Raw genomic sequence first — 25,891 nt, forward strand, 5'->3', positions numbered from 1 at the left:
TCAGGTAGTGTTCGCAATGTGTCATGGCATTAAACTATAATCACACCTCCAGAAACGGCAGAAAAAGAATAACTCTCAGTGATCTGGAAGAAGAAATAGTAACAAAAGGATTTGTTCAGAACACTCAATATTTCATACTTTTTCATGGGCTCAGCCTTGTTTCTCTTCTTTTAGTTGGTGCAGCTCTCTGCTGAGCACCTCTTGGGAACGGAGAAAATTACATCCTACCTGATAATTAGCAAAGTTCAGAGCAAACTAAAATCTGCCCCAGTCTCTTAGCTCCCCACCACTGGCAGCTTTCTCTTAGCAACTAATTAAGTCCGCCTCTGAGGTTTTTAGACAGCAATGGTGCTGGATGCTGCAACAGCAGAATTAAAAAACAAAAGGAAGAAGGATGGAAATGAAGAGTGAGAGGTTTTTTTTATGTTTTTCTGTTTCATCTTTTTATACTGACGAATAAAATATGACAATGGTATTCCTGGAGGGAGTATTGTTATTTCACACATGGATGCATTCTTCAAATAGAAATAACAGTGTTGGCCGCCATTATGCACAGTAGCAAATAGCAATGCGTCCTCTGTCCATAATGTTCTTTAATTATTATAATGTCATCATCCATATCCGGCAATGTTGCATGAAAAAGGAACAGCAGAGCACACCGGGTATTAAATGCAAATCACTAATCTCCCCACAGCTGAATGAAATCACACTATACAGACAGCATTATTAGTGATGTTATCGTCACTGTTGCAAATCATATTTGAGACTTCTTATATGAGACTTATATGGTCACAGAATTGGGTTTGATGTGTGTTTTGTTAATGTCATATTATTCATTTGTGCTTTAAATTGCTGAAGAAGACTATTTTTTTTTTTTTCTGAGTTATTCCAATCACCTCAAATCTTAAGAGAGGGGTTGGCAAAGCAAGCCAGGAGAACAAATATGAAATGAGGATTAGTAAGAGAGTCTGTGATTCAACTACAACAAAAACAGAAGCTAATTGTAATCTGTCATAAACCTTGAGTTAAACACTTGAATACAAGTTGCTCATTAGAGACGCTTGAGCCACTGGGCCACTGATGACTAGCAGTGTAAATGGAGTCGGCTTTAAAAGGCAACTCAACAGCCTCCTTGATAAGGCTCTTGGCTGCACTGAGACTGTTTGTGATGTGCAATCCATGAGAGACAGAGGAAGCATGCAGGCAGGCAGTCATTATTTTCTCCACAATTACCTGAAGTCCTTGATAACGAGCAAAAAAAAATGCCATATAATTAGAAAAACACCAGCAACACCATTATTGTCAGGAGAACACAACAGTATAATGAAGCAATTATAAATGAGCAGCTTTGTGCTTGTCATTAATTTCTGCTTTTAAGGATGCAGAGATGAAGCATGGCTAAACGTCAGAGTGAGCTGAGAGGATGTTTAGGTGGGATAGGCTATGAGGAGAGCACTCTGGGGTGTTGTGGGGTGTGTGTGTGTGTGTGTGTGTGAGGGGCTGCGGCACAGACAGTACTGCTGGTGATGAGTCCACCAAGTCTCAGTGTGGACAAAATGTCCACTGGGGGACACTTTAAACACATTATAATAACCTTCTATCATGCAACTGCAACTAAAGCTTTCAGTCTGAAATGTGTGTTTACAAATATGCACAGATGAGGACGTGCAGGTTCCACTGCGGCCACAGACGGCTGAATATCATCACACTGTATTCAAGTTGTTTATTTTGCATCAAGTGGAAGATGCTCAGTTGCCAAATGAAAGGTAATGAGGAAAAGTACATGCTGGGCAAGGAGCTTGCCCTTTTCACACATCATCACAGAGATTGATCTCTCCTTCCTTTCCTCTCACTCGTATCTGGTCTCAATTGAGAGATACTACATTTGAAATTCATGCAAATTCTTCTTTGAAATGTATACTGTGCTCCTGATGCAGCCGCGCAATTAGGTAACGTGTTGCATTTCATTAAAAAAATTTCCTCCCAACCACTGAGTGGATTAGAGACTCGTCTTTTTATTAATGAGCCTTTTTCCCTCTTTGATTTCTCCACATATTGAAATGAGTAGAGACAAGCTGAAATCCCAGTTTCCTCCTGATATGTCAGGGCTACAGTGAGCTCAGTGGTTTGCTGCCTCAAAGACATCAAACAGTATAAAAAAAAGGTGAGCAAATAAGAAGACATTGAGTGAGTGAAGTCACTCAACTTGGTAGGTTATACACTGAGAGTACAACTCAAAAGCATTGTCCTCCTCAGTTAGAAATGCCATCCTATTAACACATCCCGCAGCACACTTCATCATATTGTCTTGAGAAGGCAATTGTATGGAAGGAGCAATTAGGACAGAGAAGCTGTGAGGTTGCCATTATTTTAGAATTTAATGACCACGCAATACGGAGCTAGATGTAGAAATGAGGGCTACAATACTACAATTATGCATAATCTGGCAGATCTTACCGCACCCCCCACACTCCTCTTCCTTTCGCCTTGAATAAATTTACATGGAAATGCATCGCTGCCTAATTTATTCAGAAAAATTAGAATATACATTACAAATATTTCCATAGACGACATCAGCAACATGCGGTTAGGAATTTAATGACTTATTTCTTTGTATTCCTGTTTATGGATTAGGTTGGCAGGGTTTTTGAGAAAACAGATAAATAATTAAACACAGGTGTATATATTGATATTTATATTCACCTTTCATTTTTTTTACAGCTGCTGTGCCATTTATTCCATAGGAAAAGAAAGCTTTCTGGCCCATAACTCCAGAGAGAATACACACTGAGGACATGTGTGCTCTGTATGTGTGAGTGTGTGTGTGTGTGTGTGTGTGTGTGTGTGTGTGTATTCTGTGGAACCAAGTGTGTGTGCCACAGAATACACACACACACACACACACACACACACACACACACACACATCTTGCCTCTTGTAGTGGCAAGATGCATGACTCTGGACACAACCCAAAAGCAGGGATTATTGACATGGATGCTCCACCATTAATAAGCCGCTGTATCCTTTGTGTTCGGGGTCGCCATTGCTGCAGTTAACTATAACTTGTCAAGGCTGCTCCAGCCGCACAATGCGTACTTCATGCATCTCCTGTCAGCAGGCATAATTCCTGGATGCTGGCATGCCACTGATTTCTGCATAAGTGATGCGAGCCTTCTAGTAGAGTTAGGAGCACGAGTCTTTTGCCATTGAGAGATGTTCATCATTCTTGATCTGGCTCTGTCAAGACCTGGTGTTTTAGTGCCTCTCACGATTAGGCAGAATTGACAGGCCAAGAAGGCAGTGAATAGCAAAAATGTGTGGAACTAAGGGGGTGTGGTGTAGGCTGTAGGGTGAAGTGGAGTGTGGCCGCCATTTAATCTGCAATTTATCAGTTTAGGCTGCACCATGTAACATCAGGGAGATTACATTCCAGAGAGAAGGAGCTCTATCTCTCCTCCATCCCCTCCTCCTCCTCCTCCCCATCTCCTCTCAAATGCTTCCTAATATCGTCTGACGGCAGAACGCGGAGGACAAAGAGGGAGGACTGTCTTTATTGTCACCATTATTGTTTCTGAAACCCTTAATTAATATATAGCATTGTGGACTCTTCTGTGAGTAAGCAATGAAGTGCCAGTGACAGAGAGACAGAGCATAAGAGGTTTGCTGCAGCGAGACAGGCTGCATCTTTTATAGAGGCTGTTTGTCATAAAGAAAAAGTTGGACCCAGCTTTAACATGCACAAGCACACAAACTGTACGTGCATTCGAACACACGCACACTGCCATTGATGTCGACACATGACCTCTGACAACACTGATCACGTTGGGCCAATAAATACTTAATTGCCATTTTTCCGTTGGGCTGCTTTATTGATGCCATTTCAAAAGTGATTAATATGAACTGTTAACTAGCTGCTGCTTTTAGCACTAAACAAAATGAACTGGCACGCTGAATTATATTGATTTTGTTGATTTTTCTAAAATGTGTTGTTATAGTACAATGCCAAACTACAATGACATTGCAAGTCAATGTGCAGAAAACAAGCTCCAGAAAAATATCTTTAGTGTTCTGGACCGGAAGATCAATGTATTAATGCCAACTTTTAGGACATCAACATGTTGTGCATTTTGTCAAAAGCACCAGGAGGACACAAATATATTAACACAAATATCATAGTTAAATTAATCCAAAATATTTTCTCAACATTTGTGCTCCGTGCACACTCTCCATGGTGTTTAAAAGGGCCATTAACAGGGTCACTAACTCTATTAATATGCACTTGTAGAGTATACCAACAGCATGCTTGGTTTTTATCTCTCGTTCTGGAAGGGCAGAAACAGAAATATGAAGACACTGGCTTACAAGTGGGAAACCCATGGCAGCCTGATATTAAAATGGTTCAGGAGTCAAGTAGAACAAGTCAAGTAGCTCGAGGGCAAACAAAAGAGAGAGAAAGAGGAGGGAAAGAACAGGTCATTCTTAAAAGCTAATGGACTGTCAATGGTCATATTGTACTATATCCAATATTATAAAATATGTTGGCTTCATGTGAAGACTGGGCTATTAGTCAATGACAGTCTATTATTTAACCAAGACTATTGACCAACAATAATAAAAACATCTTAAAAGAACTATTTTTAAAATCAAGTGCTGTAGGATACAGAGTGCACACACACATTGGTGCAATTTATTGCTTCATGATCACCAATAAAGCAGCCTTTATTAAGTATGTCTGTATCCCAAGGGTTATTTTCTAGACATTCCCAGGAGGAAGTACTGTATGACCCGCTACACTTATCTGCACAGCCTCTCTCCAGCGACAGAGAGCTTGATCCATCCTGAAAGGGGGATTGAACTCTCACAAGATGAAGACATGACATCTTCAGCTTACTTGATGTCAATGATAGGACAGCTCACTTGTAGATCGGGCATGTTGCCAGCCAGCTCTCCCTGGGTCCTGAATGCTGTCTCTGAACAGAGGCCAACGACACAGATGACATCCGGGGAAGCCCGTCACCTGTTGCTTAAGGACAGAATAATCATAGTGGGTCATACCGGGATGCTAGCCTCACAGCGTGTGCAGGGCTGATGTTTTCATCTAATGCGTGTGTGTGTGTGTATGTGTGTGTTTTCCTAGACTTATCAGGGTAGCAGTCAGAGCTGAGCCCTGAAATCCACCCCAGTGACAGAGATCATCAGCATCAGCAGCAGATCCTCAGCCTAGATCGTGTTCACAATGAGATCTGTGCCAGGCACTGACGCCACTGCACTGTCCAGTGGTAAAAAAAAAAAAAAAATGCTGCCTGCCAACACATTTCTGAACATTGATTTAGAAATGTTCAAATCAGCAAACATGTATAAGCAATGTGAACATTTCTCTGGGCAATAACAACAAAGGTCATATTAATATCAACAAATAATGTTATTGATTTACATGCATCCAGGTAAAGTACATGTTATTGTTGCCCTTAAGGGATTTTTTTCCCTTATGATCCACACTTGACACCTCCCTAACAATAGCTACTGCTTAATTGCAACCTCAATGAAACATGCATGCTAAATCAGAGAGGGAGTTTCCTGTCGAATTTATGGAAATGCATGAAAGAGGCCTGTGTTAGTTGTAGGGTACACCTGCACTTGTCAAGGTACTCAAGTACGCTGGGTAATTGGCTGTTGATTGCTGCCATTAACATATGATGGCTAAGTGCATCTAATTCCTGTTCCATTTCCACGGTTCAACTTGATGTCACCACCCACTCTTTTTCTGATAGGCTCTGATAGCTGTGCATGTGAAAATAGTTCTTTTTCTAATGATATAAGCACAATATAAGGAAGGAGGGTTGTCTCAGAAGCACCATTGTAACTGACACCTTTGCCTAATTGATATCCTTTGTGGTGAGCAGTAAAGGAAAACACAGGGAATGCCATTTATTCCTATGTCTACTATTTCAGACTAAACCCAGTAGGTTTAATGCCACAATAAAAGTGCAAAGGGATGCAATAGTCCACATATCTGTCCTTTGGAATGATGCTATAATATGACGGTTAGCATTTACTGTATTTCCATGGTTTAATATTGTCTCTCTATAGCAACCTTATAATGAAGCAGAGCTATTCTGTTATTTGTTGCAAGTCACAAATCTCCTTTTCTTCCTTTGTCTTTGTAGTTTAAGCTGAAATTATTACAGAGAATGGTGCTCACTTTTACTATTTGCATCTCTTACAGTATCACCACCTCAGGGCACAGAGACTTGGTCTCCCTTTGAGTTTTAATCTCCTCCTCTGTCTGCATCCTTGCGGCTATTTCATTTAAGTTTTAATATGTGTATTTGACATTTTTGTTCATTTAAGCCCCACTCCTCCTCCTCCTCCTTACCCCACCACATTTAATTTAATTGACGTGCTGCTGCCTTGTGTTGTTTATTCTGTCCTTAGTGAAGATTTCCCGCCACCACCAGCAGATTAGTCCAACAAGATATGTACATATGGACCTGTACCATGCAGTATAATGCACGTGAGCGGTGGAAAGAGGGCGCGCGCTTGTGTGATGTTTTTCGAAGACACTTTTCACATCATGAAAAATGCCACGAGGAACCTTCAACAACACACCATTCTTATGAGCTAATTAATAAAAAGTACTAGCCTTTTTTGCCATTTAGCTTGAAATGTGTTTTATGTCCGTCCTACTACTACTGAAATAATAATAATAATAATAATAATAATAATAATGATGATGATGATGATGATGATAATAATGATAATAATAATATGAAGAATAACAATAACAATGACATTTTTTAATTTAACGAATATCCACAATAAACAAAACAGATCCAGTTCCAGACAGCGAGTCCCACTGGTTTTAAATGTCAAGCCGTCGTGCCCCGTGGTGTTCTTTGTCTGAGCCGCTCTCAGATCAGATCTGCAGACCGTCGTCGGGAATGGTGCGTCTGCCATCTGCAGGACACCGAGGGTGAAGCATACACTTGTACAGTGGACATAGCATGTACAGTCACTGAGCATAACAGTGCTGATGTTGTTTGTTGTTGTTTTTCCTGCAGCTGCATGGTCTTATGGTAAGTATGGAAATCCTGGATCCCCTCTTTAAATATAATGAATCCTTGGAATAAAGCTACTATTATTGTGATATTCCAGGTAATGTTACATGGGGAATAAGGCGTGTAGGACATAATGATGCACCTTTAGTCATCCGGCATTATTTTATTCTCTCTACTCTTGGATCACTTTCATTTTGACCTATCTTTAGGGATCCATTGCCACCGAAATTATAAAATTTATTTGGGGGGGCGCTCTTCCACCGTTCCCTACAACCAGGAAGTACCAGACCAACGTGTTAAGTCATGCACGAGCCCCGATGGACTGATCATCTGTCATTCCACAACCATCTGGGTGAGACCTCAGGCCTGTTCATGTCTTCACTATAAAACTCAGATGAGTCCAACAACCCCCTCTTCTTCTTCACTTGATCCATCTGTCATCACCTGTAAAACAAACTCCACTGCTCTGATACCTTGTATAAATTGGAAGTGACATTACACCTCGTGTGTGATGTCTGCACAGCCTCCCTTTGCCTCTAGTTCAGCACTGAAGAAGGTATTAGCCAATGATAATGCAGTATGTGGAGCAGCATAATACGAAACAAAACCAAGCCTCCTTGTATCTCAAATCAGCTAAGAGCCACATAATCAAAAGATCCAATCTCCAAATCTGGCCTATGTAGCCATTGGCTTATGCAACTAATTAACTTCACACACCAAAATTTAAATTAACAATTGAATTTAAATTAACAATTGCAAGATATCATCTGGGGACACAAAGCACCCCACGAAGAAGTTTATGATGAAAAAAAAAAAAGATGAGTATTAGAGAAGGCAATCGGGGAAGTAAGGAGGGCTTTTAGATGAGGGGATATCTCCAATTACAATCCACCGTACACTTGTCAGCAGTAATGAAATATTTGCTGAGAGGTTGCTATTTGTGGCTGCTAGATTGGATGATGCTGCTCCACTGCCCCCACTAACAATTATATTCCATGCATAAATTTCACTACCATTTCTTCTATTGTGTGAACTGTCGGCCAAATATACCTACAACTGTCCAAGGAGCCGCGGAATAATGAAACACTATTGTGCGTGTACAGTAGGTTTCGACATTCTCCTCCTGTAAGGGAAATGCATAATGTATCTCAAGAGCCACAGAAGAATATATATTAAAAAAAAAAGATAAAACTTCTGCTTCTTTTATTGTTTTTAAAGAATTACATAATGCATTAATCACAGTAAAGACAAACCGGCTTTTCCCGTATGTCATAATTGTGCAAGCTTACAATTAAATGTAAAATTAGATGTAAAATGTAAAACTCTGAATTTTTTTTCTCTGCTCAGCTTTTCAACTCAATTGCACAGGGAGCAGAGCAGTAAAGCTTTGAAGAACAGACCAACTCCGTAGTCTGTTTACTTGACACCACTGTCCAGTGGTTTGCATACAATCAGAGTTAAAATTGCAGTTGCTATCACAGTCATTGTATTTTTGTGTAAATAATGTGGTGTTTTGATCAGTACTTCACTGGGGTCGTCTGTCGCTGCTGCGACCCGGCTATCTGAGTAAAAGCTGAAACATAAGCCAGGTCCAAATAATTTCATCAGATTTGTGGAGTATGTATTTCCAATTAAAGTGACATCACATAAACCTAATTAGTATAGATGCAACCTGCAACTTGATTTTCCAGTGCATGGTTTTCTCATCAAATTGATTACACAGACTCTGCAAGGAAGTATACTGCACAGACACATACAAATCTGTAGCATGTGCTACTGTAGACAGATATAAAAATGCGTTCGTGATGTTGCCCATAAATGTGGATGTGCATCAGCTTGAAAGAGTAACAGTCAGGTGCTTAACTTAGCTACTCAAATATTATTTTAATCACAATGTGTTTATGTTAAATGACCGTAAAGGCCAGAAGTAATGACATTTCAAAATGCACTGCTCCCTGTCAATTTGTTCAGGAAAACATCTGTTTTGTGCAAAATAAATCATCGAGTTCTGATATGCAAGTATCACGGACACAAAGAGAAGCTTTGCATCCTCTTGCAGGTTCAATTACTGGCCTGTTGCAGATACTAATCCTATTCTACTGTTTATCATGATTGAGAATGTACAGACCATCCAATGACTTCATGCAAGAGGAGGCAGAGGGTCAAGCAATCACACAATCATCTCACACACTCACTAGATAAAAACCACACTCACGTACTACACCAACCACTTTAGCATAAACTGCAAGTCAGTAACAAGTCAATAGTGTTGATTATTTGCTCTTCTATCCTACCGTGTACTGTGCTGTCAGTTCATTAATCGTGAAAAGAAATGGATTATCGAAAACTATAATACACGTGGCACGTCTGTGCACAAAAATGAAGCAGAGGATTTCAAGAGAAGAGGACTTTTTTAGTAATTTCTGGATAATTAAAGACATGCTTGTAATATAATTGGAAAGATACAATGACACTAAGATATCACAGCACGCCAAATTGGGGGGAAAAAAAAGAAATATAAGTGCACATAAACACGAGTCCCTTTCTTGAACGTATGAGGAGGTAGAGAGCTAATATCCAATAGTTCACTAGTTGGCCCATGCGGACACTTGTGGCATCTCAGGTATAAGATTAGAAACTAAAACATCTTTGTTCGCTAACAAAGGCTTGTGTTAATTAAGGGTGATGTGACCACAACAAGCATCACAGCAGCTCAATATCCAACTTTTACTACCTTCCTCTCACTGTTTTACTATTTTTTACCAGTGCAAAAATGATCCAGTACTCTGTTGTCAACCAATGCAGGACAGTTACTGTATACAGACTGATATCAGGCTCATTGGTTTCAACTCTGAGGTAGGATCTAGAATACCAAAAGGGGATATTTGTTCAAACTCAAGTGCATTAAAGGGACTGAGCCATGACAATCAATGGTGCCCATGTTTCTTCAGCAAGGGCTGGACAAAAGTTTCTCAGTGAGACGTGGTGGCCCATTGGAGTGTGTGTGTGTGTGTGTGTGTGTGTGGGGAATAATGCCTATGCTTGGTTAAAAAAAAAAATAGTCAAAACCAAAAAACTACCTGTACAGAGCGCCCCACAACAAAGGCACTATTTTCAATATTTCCATAAATGCCACCACTACTCTGTGCATGAGTTGACCCTGTATCATAATCGCCCAGCATCCCCACCTAAGGGTTACTCATCGCTAAGGTGCCTTCCTAACTCAAGCTTTTCTAGCAAGTTTATTATAACACCACTTGCCTCAGACATCGCGAATGGGCATGATATGCAGTCACATTTTTTTTTTAAATGAGATAAACAAAGCATTAAATAGAATTACAGAAATAAATACATTTTATTTCATATAAATATGTGGGCCCTTATGTCCAAATTCTCACTGACACTTTTTTTGGGGGGAATAAGATGAAGTAAACACTTCATGAAATAAGCTGCCCTACTGTTTGACACACTAACCTTATGAGTAGTATGGTTTTTGTGAATTGAACTCAGTATTTAAGAGTCACTAAATCCCACTAGTAACTCTCATGCACTGTAAATCTCCACGTTACAATGCATTTAATGAACATTATATTGTAATTTAATTGGAAGCCCTTCCCTCTCACTCTGGGGGGGGGGGGGATCAGTGATCACATCAAAGAAGTCTGGTCCCTTTATATAGGATTATCTTTTAAGTTGATTTAATGTCATATTGATAATTGTGTATATATACAATTCCTAATACAGACCCCAAAAGTGAAACATTACTGAAGAGACAAAAAGATAAGGAAAAATCCAAATCAGGTTCAAAGTTAACATCTTGCCAATTTTTCCCGAAGGCCGTTTTTTCACCACGGCTAAAACCTGGATTTGTCCACATACATAAAGTAATATATATTTTGTCATCTTTCAACGTCTCTGGCTATGTACAAGCTATACAAATAAAGAGCAGGCTGAAGGCCAGGTTTTATAAGCTGGGCTGAGAGAGCAGTTGGTTGGGAAGTCTCCCAGTCTCCCGGCTCCTTCCCCCGCAGTCTGCCCATACAGGTGGCTGTTCTGCTTCACTTGCGATCGTCGATGGTCTTAATGAATTCCAGCGCCGCGGTGAACTGCATCCACCAATAGCACTCCTCCCCACTCAGCCGGCTGGCATAGAAATTATTGATGTACTGAACGGTGGACAGCAGGCAGGGCGGGTTTGCCTGCAGGGGAGGAGATGTGGGGATGGGCCCACATTAGCTGCTGAAAGAACCTCACGCAACGCCGTACAGATTATAATCATAAATATGTAAATATGTAAAATATATCCACACAGTTTAGCAGATAGCATTCCTCATGGTGCCTTGCAGTTACAATACAGTCATTGGGGGGGAATGTTGTTTAAAAATACAGCTTAGTACTGACTGTGCTGTCAACAAAGCGTGGAAGAACAAAGTAATAACAGACTTACCCTGATGAGGACAAAGACAAGCACAGGGACAAAGTCATCAGCTCCAGGGACGGAGTCTTCATTGGCCAGACTGAGGAGGTTCATAATGGTGGAACACATGCGCAGTATACATTGGACTTTGTCTCGTGGCGTCTTGTATGCATTAATGGTCCTGATCTCAGACTGTGCAGAGGGCCAGGGAGCCTCCTTCAGGTAAACCTGCAACCAGAAAAGTAAAAACATTTTTTAAAAATAACAAAAAACCTCAAACAACGCCGAACACTTTTTGAAGCTACTTGTACCAACAAGTCTCTTCCTTCTCCATTATTGCATGAAATAAAAAAAATGTCACCAAGAAAATACCTCTGGGACTTGAAGAGCTTTATGATTGGCAGTCACAACTTTTGAGAGCCGCTGGATATGTTCATGGAAAAGCCTGTGTGAGAGAAAACAACGCAGTATATGACAACAGAGAGAGTACACATTCTGTCAGTAGATATTATAACTTATCTTCCTCTCTGGTTTTTTTAATAGTGTCGCAGGAATGAGTCCTAAAACCCAGAAATAAGTTAGCATTTTTGTACTTCAATTCCCGCGTCTCGAAGTCAACGGGGTTTTTGGTTAGATGCCTGAAATGAGGTCTGTGGTTAAAACAAGTTTAAGACATTTTTCACATTTTGTTCTATGACATAAAATACATCAGTAAATACCCCACTCATGAATTTTGAAGCTTTTACGTGTCTTAAAAAAGGCAGTTGCTAACAAGTGGCTAAATGAGACTACAGAGGTTGTCGGGGACATTAAACATCATCACGCCGAACACGGAAACTCATTTACTCACTAGTCCGCCTTTACAGCCTCGTTGGGTTCATACTCATGCTCCTGCAAACTATTGTAACTCAAACTTTCCAACTTTCCACAGCCATGACCACTAGCTTGATCAGGTCACACTAAGAAGAAAGGCTTTTGTAGAAGAGGTAAGTGCGCAAAATCAAATTTCAAGTTGGAAGTTTAGTGGTGGTGACGTTGAAGTTATGCGACCGTGGTGTAGTTCGTTTATAGCCTAACATTAGTTTTTTACTTCTGGCGATGGCATTTACACTTTTTACACATTTACACAAAAATTATAAAAGTAGTGTTCATTTGTGAAGATTATCTTGCTGAACAAAACGTGTAAGTATCATAAACTTTTATATGCCACAGGGCTTATTTTCTATAATAATCCAAAATCCAATGGAAAAATTCCATTGGCTTTTTGACGAGGGAACCAGGGCGACGCTAAAATCCGTGTTGACCCACAAAAAGACGTCATCTCTGCAGCACTCTATGACTGATTAAGTGGCTTCAAATCTTTAAAAGAAAATTCACAAATTAAACTACCTGGATTCCAAGTAAATGTTAGCAGCAAAATTTAGCTATAACTAGTTTGCTATACAAAGATGCAGTACCGCTATGCTGTGATGCACATCGTAGCATCACAGCATATTGTGAATGTGTGATATGATTTCAAAACCACAATTATTTTTGCTACAACATGACGGCATTTCACTGCACTATGAAGCTGTGGAGGATCCCTTTCTGAAGTTATGTAACAGAACTTTTACACCAGGACAAAACTGCTTCAATGAATTTGTAATAAAATACATGCTAAGATATGAGAAAATATTATTTTACTTATTTGACTGCGTAAAAAGCAAAATAGTGCAACATAAATTCAAAAGGAACAACCATTTCAGACCTCAGACTATCATCAGCACATTATGTTGAGGTCCCTAGGTGTAGTATCAAAGTCTACTATCTACTATTCAGACTGATGTTACTTTCAATCCTGAAGGCCAGAGCAAAGCACTGCTGCACCCACAGTTCCTAGGTTTTAAATCTTCAGAAAATAACAAAATACTGCCTTATGAGACTGTGTGGCACTGGTGTCATATCAGCTACTCACTGGTCTCTGAGACTATCTCCATCCTGGTTGGGGTAGAAAGCCAGTTTAAAGATACGGTTCATAACGCTGCGCTCAATAGCCATCTGGGCATCCTGCAGCTGGTCCTCGCTAGCATACTGCCAAATGGCATCACGGGCCATGGCACCGTACAAGTAGCTCAGAAAATCCTCCACTGCTGCCGTCTTGTCATCCGCTGCTGTGCATCCCTGGAACGCTGGAGGGGAGCAGAGAAACAACAGATGTAACACCAGCACAGGACATAGCTGCAGCCTCTACTGGGCAACAATATTATTGTTTTTAAGTCAAGTTGAGCTTGGAAGTGATGTTGTGTATAGACTTACAGGCATTTCAAATACTTGGAAATAAATTCTGATGTGTAATCTAAAAAGGAGAGTAAAATCTCTAGAACTAGGTCTCTAATTTCACATAAGCTGATTAAATTGTCAAACTTTAAAAGGTGGACAACCCAACATATCTATGACTTAACTGTTTGGGGATGGACTGCCTTTATATTTACCACCACCATCTATTTTCTTGTTGTGTTTGAGGAGTGATATTGGAAAAACATTGTAAATCATGTATAATTTGCTAAAACATGGCAGTAAATAGGATGTCAAGAAGGTGAGGAGTCTCTGTACTGTGGAAGCTAGCAGCAAAGGCCAGCTGAAGAACAAACAAGTCAATATGCTCAGCTAGGGTTTAGGTACACTGAAAGTGAAAATGTAGAGATACCTTTAATGAAGTCAAGCATCTTGGCCTCCATGTGTTCGAGAAGGAGCCGAACACAGACAGTGGTGAAGTAGCGGTTAGCCACCTCCTTGTCTCTCAGCACCCTCTGGAGGAGCCTCTCCAGATGGGCCTGAGAGGTCTGCAGGCCCTGACGACACCTGGTTAGATAAGCTATGTATGGTGCCCGCTTTCTAAAAGGAAACACACACAAACATTTGCATTCTATTGTTGCCACTGTATTGCAAGCTTAAAACAACATTATGCATTGAACAAAGAAAAGATAACAAAATGAAAGACCCACGTCTCTCCAAGCCTCCACAGTTACCTGTAATCCTCAGCAATGGCAGCCAGCAGCTTCCTGCAGGTGCGAGAGTCAAAGCGGCTGACACAGCGCGTGGTCTCCTGGATCTGGGCCATCTGGTTCTTATCCTGAAGGTTGATGGCCTCTGCTAGCTGGATCTTCAGGAAGCAGACGATCTCATTCTCTGAGGGAGAGGACGATAGGGAGACAGCATTAGACAACACTGCTCGCCGCTCACAAAAGGAACGGCTGGTTGCTGTAATCTGATCAACCTGCTGCCTCCACATGACAATGTGACCGATGGGCACAATGATGGAGTCGTATGGTTTTACTGTTGACCATTTCACAGGATGTCACTTGATTCTGCCTGCTATTGTCCTGCTTCAGGATGTGATGGTGGTACCCTGCAGAATTGCTGTGAGGAAAGCTTAAGAGGTCTGTCTTTATTTTGAGCAGAAAACATGTACTTTCTGATAAAATCTTGGACTAATATTAATCTATGTGGTAACACGAGTATTTTTAATATGTATGATTGTTTAATAACGTGATATTTTTGTGACACCATATGGGAATTGGCCCCAAACCTTGGAAGGCGAGTTAGAAGGTGAAGGTGGTACAGATTTGGTGTATTGCTTAAGGACACTTTGAGCAGGTTGGATGCTTGCCAACATTAAGGGCTTGTACCCGGCTCCCTATGGAAAGTTGTGACAAAGATACCTAAAGTCTAGTCAAAAGTACCAATTTTAACAACAGCTCTAAATGAATACACTCTCTAACTGTAATCATGTTATAAATAAATTGTGCTTCATAATCAGTTTGCATGTTATCACCAGTTATTCGTTACAACAGGAGCACTAATGCAGTCCCAACTCTACCTGCATGGATTAATGCTCTACTACTTGTTCTGCCTCAAAAAGAAAAATGCTAGGAAATAGAATGTTCCCTCTTTTCAGAAAAGAGAAAGCAAAAGGAGCTCTAATAATTGTTCAGTTCCAGTGTATAGCAGGTTACTATGAACTCAAGTACTAATATAGGAGAGATTTAGCATAGATGCTCAAGGACTGCCTACCTTCAGAGTCCATATGGTCAGGCAGCCCATTTCGTGTGGTTGCAGGAGCCATGATGGGCAGAGCCACTGAGTCTGCAGAACACAACGCCAACCTCAACTTCTTCTTTGCATCACTGGAAGACACACACACACACACACACACACACACACACACACAAAAATCTAATTAACAGCAGTGTCTAACAATGTCTGCTAAGAAAACTAGAAAGTGTTGAGATTGTATGTTGGGGGGTTCTGCAGGATTGTGATTTTCTGACCTGAAAGAGAACTTGGAGTCATGCTGCTGCGCTGTCTGGCTGGCTGAGTCTGGGAGGTCATCTGTGGAAATGTTCTGCAGAGTGTCTTCTCTAGGAGAGTCATGTACACTGTCCTCAACACAAAGATCTGTCAACATACACAAAAACAGGCAAATTACTCCATATAACTACTGCAAGTGTTTGTGATACCCATATTTACAAGAGTGTTTTCTCCTGACCTCCTGTACCATCGTAAGAAGCTCCGCCCGTGGCTCCATCGCTCGGGCTGGTCCTTTTGATGTTCCTGTACTTGTCCAGGATGTCTTCAGCTGCCTGCGCTTGAGAGCTATGTCTGGGCAATGGGTCATCTGATAAACCCACCAACACACAATATTAAAATTAAACCCAACATAATATCCAAATGTTGCTAGTTAGTAGTGTAATCAAACCAAACCAGGACAGACCTTGTGGAATGCGCTCCTGGGTAACGTCGTCTTTTTCCTGCTTGTCCCTTTTCCGAAATGCTGCTATCGGAGCTGTAGAGGAGAGACACATGATTGGTGGACTGACATCACTTTCACTATCACTGAATGACAAGCTGATCACGAGTCACCTGTTCACAGCCACTTTGGTAAATCTTGGGCATTTTTTTCATGGTTTGTATTGAGAGAAAAAATCTCAATGTAGGATGTATGGTATCACACAGTACCAAAAAAAGTCTAGTGTAGAACTTTACTAAGAAAAAAGCAAAATAAGATTGAAATGGTGATTTAAACCATTGGTTCATACCAGAATATCACAAAGGTCCACCGTAACTTGTTATAAAAAATCCAGTCAATATAGATGTAAATAAGCCTACTGATGCTTATCCTATTAACACAAAGGTGCAAACAGGACAAACAAGAGACACAGAGTCTACAATTTGATGACACACACAGGAAACACTGGGTAGAGTATCTACATTGATATTCTGTATTCTCCATAAAGTAAAATGGTGAAATACTGTAGCAAAAAGAAAAAAAAGGGTGGTAAAACGGATGCATGGATGAGGAGTGTGGGCGTAGGAACTCAGGCTACACCATGTCACATCACAGCTCTACAGCTCTAAGGCGACATCTACAAAGCAGCACGGGCACGCAGCCGCTGGCTCCAGCAGTAAAGCTAGCTCAATGACGACAGCATGGAAGCGTTACCTGGGACATCACTCTCAGCCGTCCAATACAGCACTGTGAGGAACACAACAGACAGGGTTGGCCTTTCACACACAGGCTGCCGCTCTGCCAGACAACTGACTGTGCGTCACCATGCAGAGCAACAGGACAAACACAAAGGGCTCTACAGAGATTTGGGCGGGAGATTGGTGGTTTAGGATTTACGGCTCTCTACTTTTCCATGTGCACACTGTCCTCCATTTTATGAATATCAATTTAATGTTTACTTAAGAAACATCATTATCTCAAAGAGTAATAAGCAGTCATTCTGTGCGGGCAGAGCTCATTATTTTCCAGACAGATGTATGAGAGATGCTTGTAGATTAGAACTGCAACAAGAGACATGTCATCTATCAGTGCTGATGACAGAAAGGTCTATCTAATGACCATTGGCCGGTGGCTGACAGCACTGCTGGGAGGGCTACAGCCATACAATCTACACAGTTAAAGCTCCTCTGATGACTGATTAGTTTTGAAAAGTCTATATAAATCTGCAGCCAGTGAGACGTGAGAGAAAAAGGACTGGACACGTCTCTGGAGTAACTTCAAACAAAAAGAAACATGATTTTCCAACTGGAGCATCTGCAATGGAGTGGACAACATGGATCATCATTCTCTTTCGCACATTATAAATTGGTTTTCGCTCTGCTCTTTAAAGTGTGATATTTCCTGTCAGTTGTGATTAAGAGAACTTTTTTTTCAACAACAAAAAATAAAGGAGCGCTGCAGTCAAACAGATTACCTTTAAATGTATAAAAGTTCATTTTTCAGTTTAGAAAAGAGGGCATGCTTAAACTGACCAAGTGTTTTGTTCCCTTACCTTTGGGAATGGCTGACACAAAACGTTTCTTCCACCATGGTCTGTTGCGATCAGACTTCTCATCGTCACTGTCTTTCCTGTCCTCAGCCTTTGGATGGAAATGACCAAGATAACACTTAGACCCTAGCAGGTAGATTATTACACACAACAGCTGGAATTCGCTACAAAAGAATTATTTTCAAGCTGTTCCTCAGCAGCATTAGTAAAAACACAACTGTCTATGGCAATAACTAAGAGCGCCACTGTAGCTGGTTACCTCTCCTTTCAGGGAGTCCTTGCTGGGGGACGAGGACGGTCCTAAGGCGAATGCCCCGGCAGGGTCACGCTCTTCAACTGCTACCCGCCGATTAAGGCCGGGGTCACTTGTGGGCCGGCGGCCTGGGCACACGATGTCAGAGCTGCGGCTACGAACCAGCCTGTCAGGGAAGGAGTGGCGCTGCTTGGTGTGCTCCAGCTCAGCCTGGGCCAGGTAGTGGGGCGTGAAGAGAGAGTGGCGCGTCTCTGGCCCCAGGGCACTGGCTTCAGGGATGGGAGGATCTGGGGGAGGGTGAGGGGGCCTGGCGTAGTGAACTTTAGGCCTCACTATTGTTCCAGTGGAGGAGCCTGAGGTAATAAAAGAGAGAAAATAAAAGATTGAGAAAATTTAGTTGATGGAATTTTTCCAGATGAAAACAGATAATATTATACATCCCTGTGCACTTTGTATGATCAGTTTTCATTACATTCTCTCTGATCTTTAAGTTACTTACTTACGAGCTCACTGCACAGGCTTCTTAAAGACTTTTTTAGAGAATTGTTTTCAAAGACTTAAATATACTAATGAAATTAGTAAGGTAAGTAATGAGGTAGTGCTGTACCACAAAACCTCACTTGTTCTTAAAGAGTAGTTGCTAAACATTATAAAACCAGTAGGAAAAAAAACACCTCAAAAGTGTAGGAGAGTGTTAAAGAGAGATGTTAGTGGGAGATGAGCCCTAGGTATAGGTAGGCCACCTGTTCCAAGGGTACATTCTCTCTCCTGAAAAGCTTCCAATGGCAGCCTCGTGCCATGAGCACAGTGGGACAAGGGGACAGTGCCAAAGAGCCTGGGGTGAGGTCTCTCAACCTGTCATCCCTTCACCTTGCCACAGACACACAGCCACGACCATTCCTCTCACACAATTTCCACCTGCACTACAAACAAAATGCACAGGAACAAAGACTGCTAAGAATAATTTGGGATACTAAATGGGCCAAATGAAATGACATTTCACTTGCACTTAATAACATAATATGTCCAGTAGTTGGGGTAAGGCTTGTGTGAGGGGGCACAGGCACTCTTTTGGTTAATTTCACAGAGCTCAAGCTGTTCTGCGAGCCTGTGAAATTAGGGTAGGGATTTAATGATACTCATTTCTAGCTCTGATTGGCTGTAGAGCATTCTGGGAGCGCAAATTACCTTCACCGGAGGAGAGGGGATCGAACATGGCCAGTAAGGAATCGGTCTGTGAGGGTGGAGATGTCAGATGATGTGCTCCTGTAAAAACACATGAGAATACTAGACAATTAAGAGCATTTACTAAATTAACCACTGATGCACAAATGCACATTACTGTTATTTTAACAAATAGTTTATAGCGTTAAAAAGTTAAAAAGATTATAGCCTGGCCACCAAATGTGATTCCCCAGCCAGGCTAACAAAGAATATTTAACTCTACACTAAAACTTTAAAGTAACAATTACAACTATTGAGAACTAAGACAGTGATTAAGCTGGGTGGCAGCTGTAAAGGTGACAGGGATTGATAGCTGTGGCTGATGCTGTTAAGACCAGATAGACACTGGACTGATGGCTTAGCTGGCCTAGCAGGGATGTGACACTCTCCTACCGTGGACTGACTCCTCCCCATCTGGACTGGTCACAGAGTCCTTTCCTCCGAAGTCTGAACTGCACTCTGACCGCAGGTCCTCGATCTTGTTGGGGATGTCTTCTGAGGTTGCACTGATACCTGCAGCAGGGAAAAAAACAACAACACAGTGTTGACATTCAGGAAACACAAGCAACTCAATACAGTAAAATATTTTGGCAGCAGTCAAAAAACAGAACCTGCATGTTCAATGTCTCTCAAACAAAAGAGGATATTTTTCTCTTTAGACTATACTGCATGGTCTCTCTCACATGGGAACCCACTGGGAACTCTAAATTGGTAGCGTAAGCTCCCGTGGGTTTGGGGAAAGACAAAGATAAGAGTGATCATCAAATGCAGAATATCCATCGGCCGGATCCCATGGGACGTTTTCCTGTGAGCTGAGCCAGGAACATCATCGCTGGCTTCTTAATCTAGGATACTACTTCATGCATGTCAACATAGCATGTCCAACTGAGCCAACGGAAAAAAGACAACCAGCAATAACCTGTGTCATACAGAAAAATCCACACTGACCCCACTACACTGGTTAACAACCCTCCCAGCAACATCACCACGCAACACAGAATCAAGGAGGGTGAGAAAGAGTTATTATTTGTCAGTTGTTATTTAACCAGAATTTAACAATGCAGATCAATTCATGATTCTTTCAACTTATAGAAGACAAAAGAGACTACAAGATCAAAAACAGAAATAGAACCAAATGTTTTAGAGAGAGGAAGTAGATGTTAGAGAGAGGAGGTGAGGGAGAGAGTGGCTTAGATTTATACCTGAGACAACACTGAGGCCTGGTGTGCTAGGTCTCGAGCTGACCTCTCTGACCTCGGTGTCATCTGAGGTACTGCCAACCCCTGAGCAGCTCTCCAGCTCCTGCAGACGCTCCTCCTGTTTCAGGTCCGGGGCTTCTGCAAATGAACCAAAATGGAAAATATATATATATATTGAGAAAAAAAGACATCTCAGAGAAGAATGTGTACTTATCTCACTTGAAGTGTGGATGAAGTACCATTTCAAAGAAAATCATAATCCACTGTACTCGTGGCAGTTTACTAGAGATGATGGCCATTCTCTCTCTCCACCCCCCTCTGTTAAGATTATTTGGAAACCAAGTGCGCACATATGCATGAAATCAAACAAAGCATACATTATCATGTCTTATAACTGCCAAACCAAACCATAAAGCTAGTACGGCCAATTCTTTGGCTACCCAATGGAGCTGTTGGGTCTAACCCAGAGGCTCCATACTAACAGCAGTACTCATTTGCATGCTCGTTAGTAATAACGTGTTGGTGAAGTGCTCTTCAGAGTGTAGTTTTCTGCTGCCTAGCCATGAAACAAGCGCTGTACTCCAAGCAAGCCTCCGATCGTGCTATTACTGAGCAGAACAGGGGCAGCAAACGGAACAAAAAGCAATCAAGACACTCATGCATGTCATTTCTGTACTGCACATATTGCAGTGGTGTACAACTTCAATTAACATAAGGCCCAGGCTTTTCAAAGAAACACTTAACGCTGTTAATAAAACACTCTACTGATTTTCACAAAACACTGCTTTTCAAAAGGGGGAGTTAAGTACATAATCTCTCATCATTAATAAAAGGTTTGGACTGTATGTTCAATTTGCAAGAACAGACAAAGAAAATAGATTTTATTCGCATTTGGATTGGCACAGTGGCACAACTGATGTAAACTGATGCCCTGTGTGATTATTGTCATAACAATGCAAGATGTAAACACCAGTCTCAGAGCAATGCAATGTTAAGTCTAGCCAGATAAAAAAAAACTGACACCATGTCAACTGACTGAGGACAGCTGCTGTCCTTGTGCTTCCCTCCCCACTGCTCCACCACAGGTGCAAACACACCTGGTGGTCCCTCTAAGGAAACCCTGAGCTGCCTTTTACTGGCACACACAGATATGCCCTGAAAGACAGGCAAGTGCACACAAATATGATGACAGATGACAGATGCACGCACACATTTTTGGTATAGAATGCCATGCAACCACACCTGGTGTCCCAACCCCCACTATATTGATCAAATATAAATATGCATGCCTACACACATGTTCATGCAAACCTGCATCTGAAGCTGTCATGGAGATAAAGTGCAAGAATGAAGACTATAACAACAGCAAAAGAACAGTCAAACGGTTGTCTACAACAACAGAACGAAGCTGGCTCCCTACCTGAGTCACTGGGAAGGACCTCCACGCTCCAGGCCTCACTTGTGGTCTCTGAGATGGTGGAGCCATAGGGGTCCAGCAATACTGAACCCGAGCCAGGAAGACACAGCAGGCTGCCGAGCATGTTTTCTGCAGCTGCCCCTGAGAGCACACAGAGAGAGAGAGAAACAAAGAGTCAACCGACTTCCACAGCATGAACCAGCTTTTTTTGTCTGGAAAAGTGTTGGACCAGCAAGAAGTCACCTCTATAGTCACAAAGTCATCTTGAAGGCACCTTTTTGTTCTTTACGGAGCCTCTATGTGTTGTTACGGCACTGGTGTTGATTCATATTCTGTCATTAGTTCTAATAAATTATTCAGATCTTAAATATGAGCAACATGTGAACTTGAGAATGCCACTACAGAAATTATTTTTTTTTTCAAATGCAAAATTAATCATTTAGTCTATTAAATTATTTTAAAAAACAGTCAAAAATGTCTATTTCAACTTCTGAAAGCCCAAAGTGAAATCTTCAAAGTGCTTTTCACTGAAAAGCAGTTAAAAACTCAAAGATTTCCATTTCACAATGATATAAAAACAGTAAAGTAGCAAATCCTCACATATGAGCACTGGAACCAGCAAATATTTGGCATTTTTGCTTGAGGAATGACTGAAATGCATTTGCAAATAATACATTTGCTTTCAATCCACTTATCAATTTAGTGAGTAATTGTTTCAGCACTATATGGTACCGAATGTATTGATTTCGTGTGTTGTATCTTAATTAAAACCTGTTCCATCAGACTTTTACAGGTCTGACTTTCAAACAACACTGTGAAGTGGCCTGAGACAAGCAAACACACTAGATAAACCCTCTGTAAATGTTTGTGTGGACGGAGCTTCAGAAAGGGTGAGCTTTTCATACAGAGACACAGAGAGAGTTGGAGGTCACATGCATTTCATGCTGGGACCCACAGGCACATATACCACTGTGCCAAAGGTCAGAGGTTAATGGTAATATCTCACCCTGCCCTAGCCTCCAGGGACATGACTTTGAGCTGTTGATTAAGCCTAGCATCACTCACATCCAAATTACGGCTTCGCCCACCCTCCCACAAAGTCCTCAGCACAGCGTCCCTCCATCTCCATTTGAGAAGCCGTGGCTTAACAAGGTGGAAGAATGCAAAGGACGGGGAAAAGAGCTAGCAGGTGTGAGTGGGAGTCAGTGGCCAAGGCTCAAGACCGAAAAGTCGACCTGTGGTAGTGGCGCCCTCATGCTTCCACTTCATGGCACACGCACACCATGAGCACGCATGCATGCCAGCACCCAGGCAACAGTGTGTACTGATGTTGGCGGGGGCAGGGCTCTCATTGGCGGTGGGAGAGCTCTATCCCGCTGTCCGTGTTTACAGTCTTCAAGGTAGGGGCGCAGAGTACTTGTCTTTCAGGTGGATGATTAAATGAGTGGCACAACAAGAAGTGAAACAATTAGAATTTCTGCCTCATTATCATGGTAATCTTATCAGTGGGATAATGAGGTATTAATGGATATTTAATGTGCATCTCATAACCCAATCCCTTGGAGAAAACACATAAGGAAATCGCTGTAAATTCACTTAATGATGGAAAAGTCCCCCAACGCCATATTCCGAAGAATGAAAAATGGTGGATGCAAATGAGAAGGAACCAAGGTCAATAAGACTGCAGGGACTGAGTGAATGTCAGAGAGAGAGAGACGGATAGAGAGCGAGATAGGCAGGGGGAAGGCTGTGACGAAAAAGACTGAGGCAGAGGAGACAGGAAAATGAGGGTATGAAAAACATGAAGACTCAAAAATTCTGTCTACAGCTGGTTTCACATTGGAGGTACCTGTTATCTGTACAACCTGTGTCTTACTGACATAGTTTAGGCTCAACAAAGTGCAGAGGCTGAATAATAATGCATGTACTTATTACCCACTGCTACTGTGATAAATGCAAGCTAATTTCAGGATATACTCCCAGAGACATGTAGAAAAGAACTTGTTTTGCACCTTGAGTCTATTTTCTATTTTCATCAAATGCATCCACTTCACTAGAGTATTCTATCAATTGAAAGATAATTGGAAGATAATTGCATATTCAGTCAAATCTAAGAGTCAGTGGCAGCAGAATGAAAACAGACACAGTGTGATATTGGTCATTTTGCTTCATCTTCAGACTTCACAATCAAAAGATGAATATTACCAACTATTATTCAGTATTTTTTCTTAAATTGCAAAAGTATAAATACCGAGATATACTGTATTACTCAAACTAAGCATCGTTTAAAGTTAAGATTTGGTAGTGAACCAGGAAATCGCATTACAACAATGGCACTGAATTTGGAACACAAAAAGACAAATTTCATACATCCACCTAAATACAAAACATATAACACTGTATTAAACCTTGTTCACAGAAACAAGAAACACTGGCCTATATTATTACAAATTTACTTATAATGTTCGCTATTTAAATGCTGAAATGCAATTCAATTGAATTTTAAATCACAGAAAACTATCATGATCAAATAACAAGGGCCTTGCTTGTGTATAAGAAGCAAGAACCTAGGCTGAATTGAAGACCTGCCTTTTGATGCTATTTCACCCACATACCACAAGGTGATGACATTTCCCTAAAATCTACTTAATCAGCAGTCAGAGAGGTCCCCGTGTGCAGTAAATTCATCTCAATGTGCAAAGATCACACAGGCTGTGCAGATCGATCAATTTGCTTACTGATGCAGGGAGTGAACGTCTACAAATACATGTAACAAAGCCATGCCCCACCTGCTATCTCCTGCAGCCGATCTTCATCCATGTTGGGGTCAAAGTCACTGCCAAGCACATCAGTGCTCCAGGTTTCGCTGACCGTCTCAGAGATGTCCCGATCATCTGTCAGACCCATCATGTCTCTGATCTCAAACTTGCGCAGTTTATCATCCAGGTTGTCCTGAGTGGTGGCTGAAAGAGACATGCAGTATGTTAGACTGAATATCTTTCATCTGTAATCTTTCTCATCGTTCATCTGTTTACAAAATTGCTGTGTCTGAAAAATATATAGTTATGCTTCCAACTCAACATTCAGAAATACACACACATACCCTGTTCATGCTCCAAAAGCTGTAGAGCCTCCACCCCGTTGCTCCCGGATGGTCCAGCTCCCAGCTCAGAAACAGACTCTCCCTCCAGGTCCAGAGATGACACAGAGTTAGAACGATTGGATGGACCTGAGGAACAAAATTAATCATTAATTAATTAAAACATCTGACAACATTGACAACACATCCGCAGCACTTAGGAAACACGCTGCAAATACACACAACTACAACGGAACTGTTTCCAGAGGACACTAAAAAGTGCTGAACACAGCTTGGACACGCTTGTTGTTGCCACGGATTCTGACTCATGAAATTATTAAAGTCGGGTTTGTGTATCATCCATGTTTATGTTGTGGGTTTCTGACTTCTGCCGCTGCTCTACTCTGCGCATGCAATAAAAGTGACCGCTGCATGCATCTTGCAAGATCTTGCAGAGGGAAAAAGTGGAATTCTATCAGTAATTTGAATGATTTGAGGAGATTTAGTGTTTATGACAGATGTTAACCTAGGAAATGCTATTTATGTGCACTTGGTCACTCCAACGTTCATAACAGGCTAGTCCGTCTGTCATCACTGATGAACCTGGTTATAATGATTAACAATAGTTTTCCAACATTTTTATTTCAAATTTCTTCAAATTGACCTTAATTTTCAGTTTCAAAAATTACAAACTTTTCTTAAAATCTGCATGCTTCCACGAGGTGCAAAGTGGAGAAACAGTACACAACAAAATAACAGAAAAACAATGAACGGATGATACGGACTGGACTCAATTTCATGCATTTGTGTATTTGGTTGTGTTGTGTGTATTTGCAGCATGTTGCTAAATGCTGCACGCTAAATGCTGCATGTGTTGTCTAATTGATGAAGAGGTTTTCTTAATTTCTTTGTGTTTTGTCTATTTGC

The 25,891-nt window shown here is 41.3% G+C and overlaps 1 protein-coding gene across 12 annotated transcripts in view; it reads right to left on the reverse strand.

Moving 5' to 3' along the window:
• Nucleotides 1-8,244: 8,244 nt before the first annotated feature.
• Nucleotides 8,245-25,891, reverse strand: part of gapvd1 (GTPase activating protein and VPS9 domains 1) — a 31,618-nt gene continuing 13,971 nt past the window's right edge. For 8 of the 12 annotated variants that reach the window (XM_044196281.1, XM_044196280.1, XM_044196279.1 and 5 more), the window contains 19 exons: nucleotides 24,989-25,114; nucleotides 24,675-24,848; nucleotides 21,889-22,026; nucleotides 20,472-20,606; nucleotides 19,663-19,782; nucleotides 19,234-19,311; nucleotides 18,052-18,398; nucleotides 17,796-17,883; nucleotides 16,958-16,990; nucleotides 16,229-16,300; nucleotides 16,004-16,132; nucleotides 15,786-15,912; nucleotides 15,529-15,641; nucleotides 14,484-14,643; nucleotides 14,162-14,349; nucleotides 13,430-13,643; nucleotides 11,848-11,920; nucleotides 11,506-11,703; nucleotides 8,245-11,257 (listed from right to left, as the gene is read on the reverse strand). In XM_044196281.1, coding sequence (XP_044052216.1) covers nucleotides 11,117-11,257; nucleotides 11,506-11,703; nucleotides 11,848-11,920; nucleotides 13,430-13,643; nucleotides 14,162-14,349; nucleotides 14,484-14,643; nucleotides 15,529-15,641; nucleotides 15,786-15,912; nucleotides 16,004-16,132; nucleotides 16,229-16,300; nucleotides 16,958-16,990; nucleotides 17,796-17,883; nucleotides 18,052-18,398; nucleotides 19,234-19,311; nucleotides 19,663-19,782; nucleotides 20,472-20,606; nucleotides 21,889-22,026; nucleotides 24,675-24,848; nucleotides 24,989-25,114 — 2,654 coding nt within the window. In that variant the 3' untranslated portion in view covers nucleotides 8,245-11,116. The remainder of the gene's footprint in view (nucleotides 11,258-11,505; nucleotides 11,704-11,847; nucleotides 11,921-13,429; nucleotides 13,644-14,161; nucleotides 14,350-14,483; nucleotides 14,644-15,528; nucleotides 15,642-15,785; nucleotides 15,913-16,003; nucleotides 16,133-16,228; nucleotides 16,301-16,957; nucleotides 16,991-17,795; nucleotides 17,884-18,051; nucleotides 18,399-19,233; nucleotides 19,312-19,662; nucleotides 19,783-20,471; nucleotides 20,607-21,888; nucleotides 22,027-24,674; nucleotides 24,849-24,988; nucleotides 25,115-25,891) is intronic. The other 4 variants (XM_044196282.1, XM_044196277.1, XM_044196276.1 and 1 more) reach the window with 2 other exon arrangements.

This window comes from Siniperca chuatsi, linkage group LG5 (genome assembly GCF_020085105.1).
Source record: "Siniperca chuatsi isolate FFG_IHB_CAS linkage group LG5, ASM2008510v1, whole genome shotgun sequence".
In the NCBI taxonomy this organism is placed as follows: domain Eukaryota; kingdom Metazoa; phylum Chordata; class Actinopteri; order Centrarchiformes; family Sinipercidae; genus Siniperca; species Siniperca chuatsi.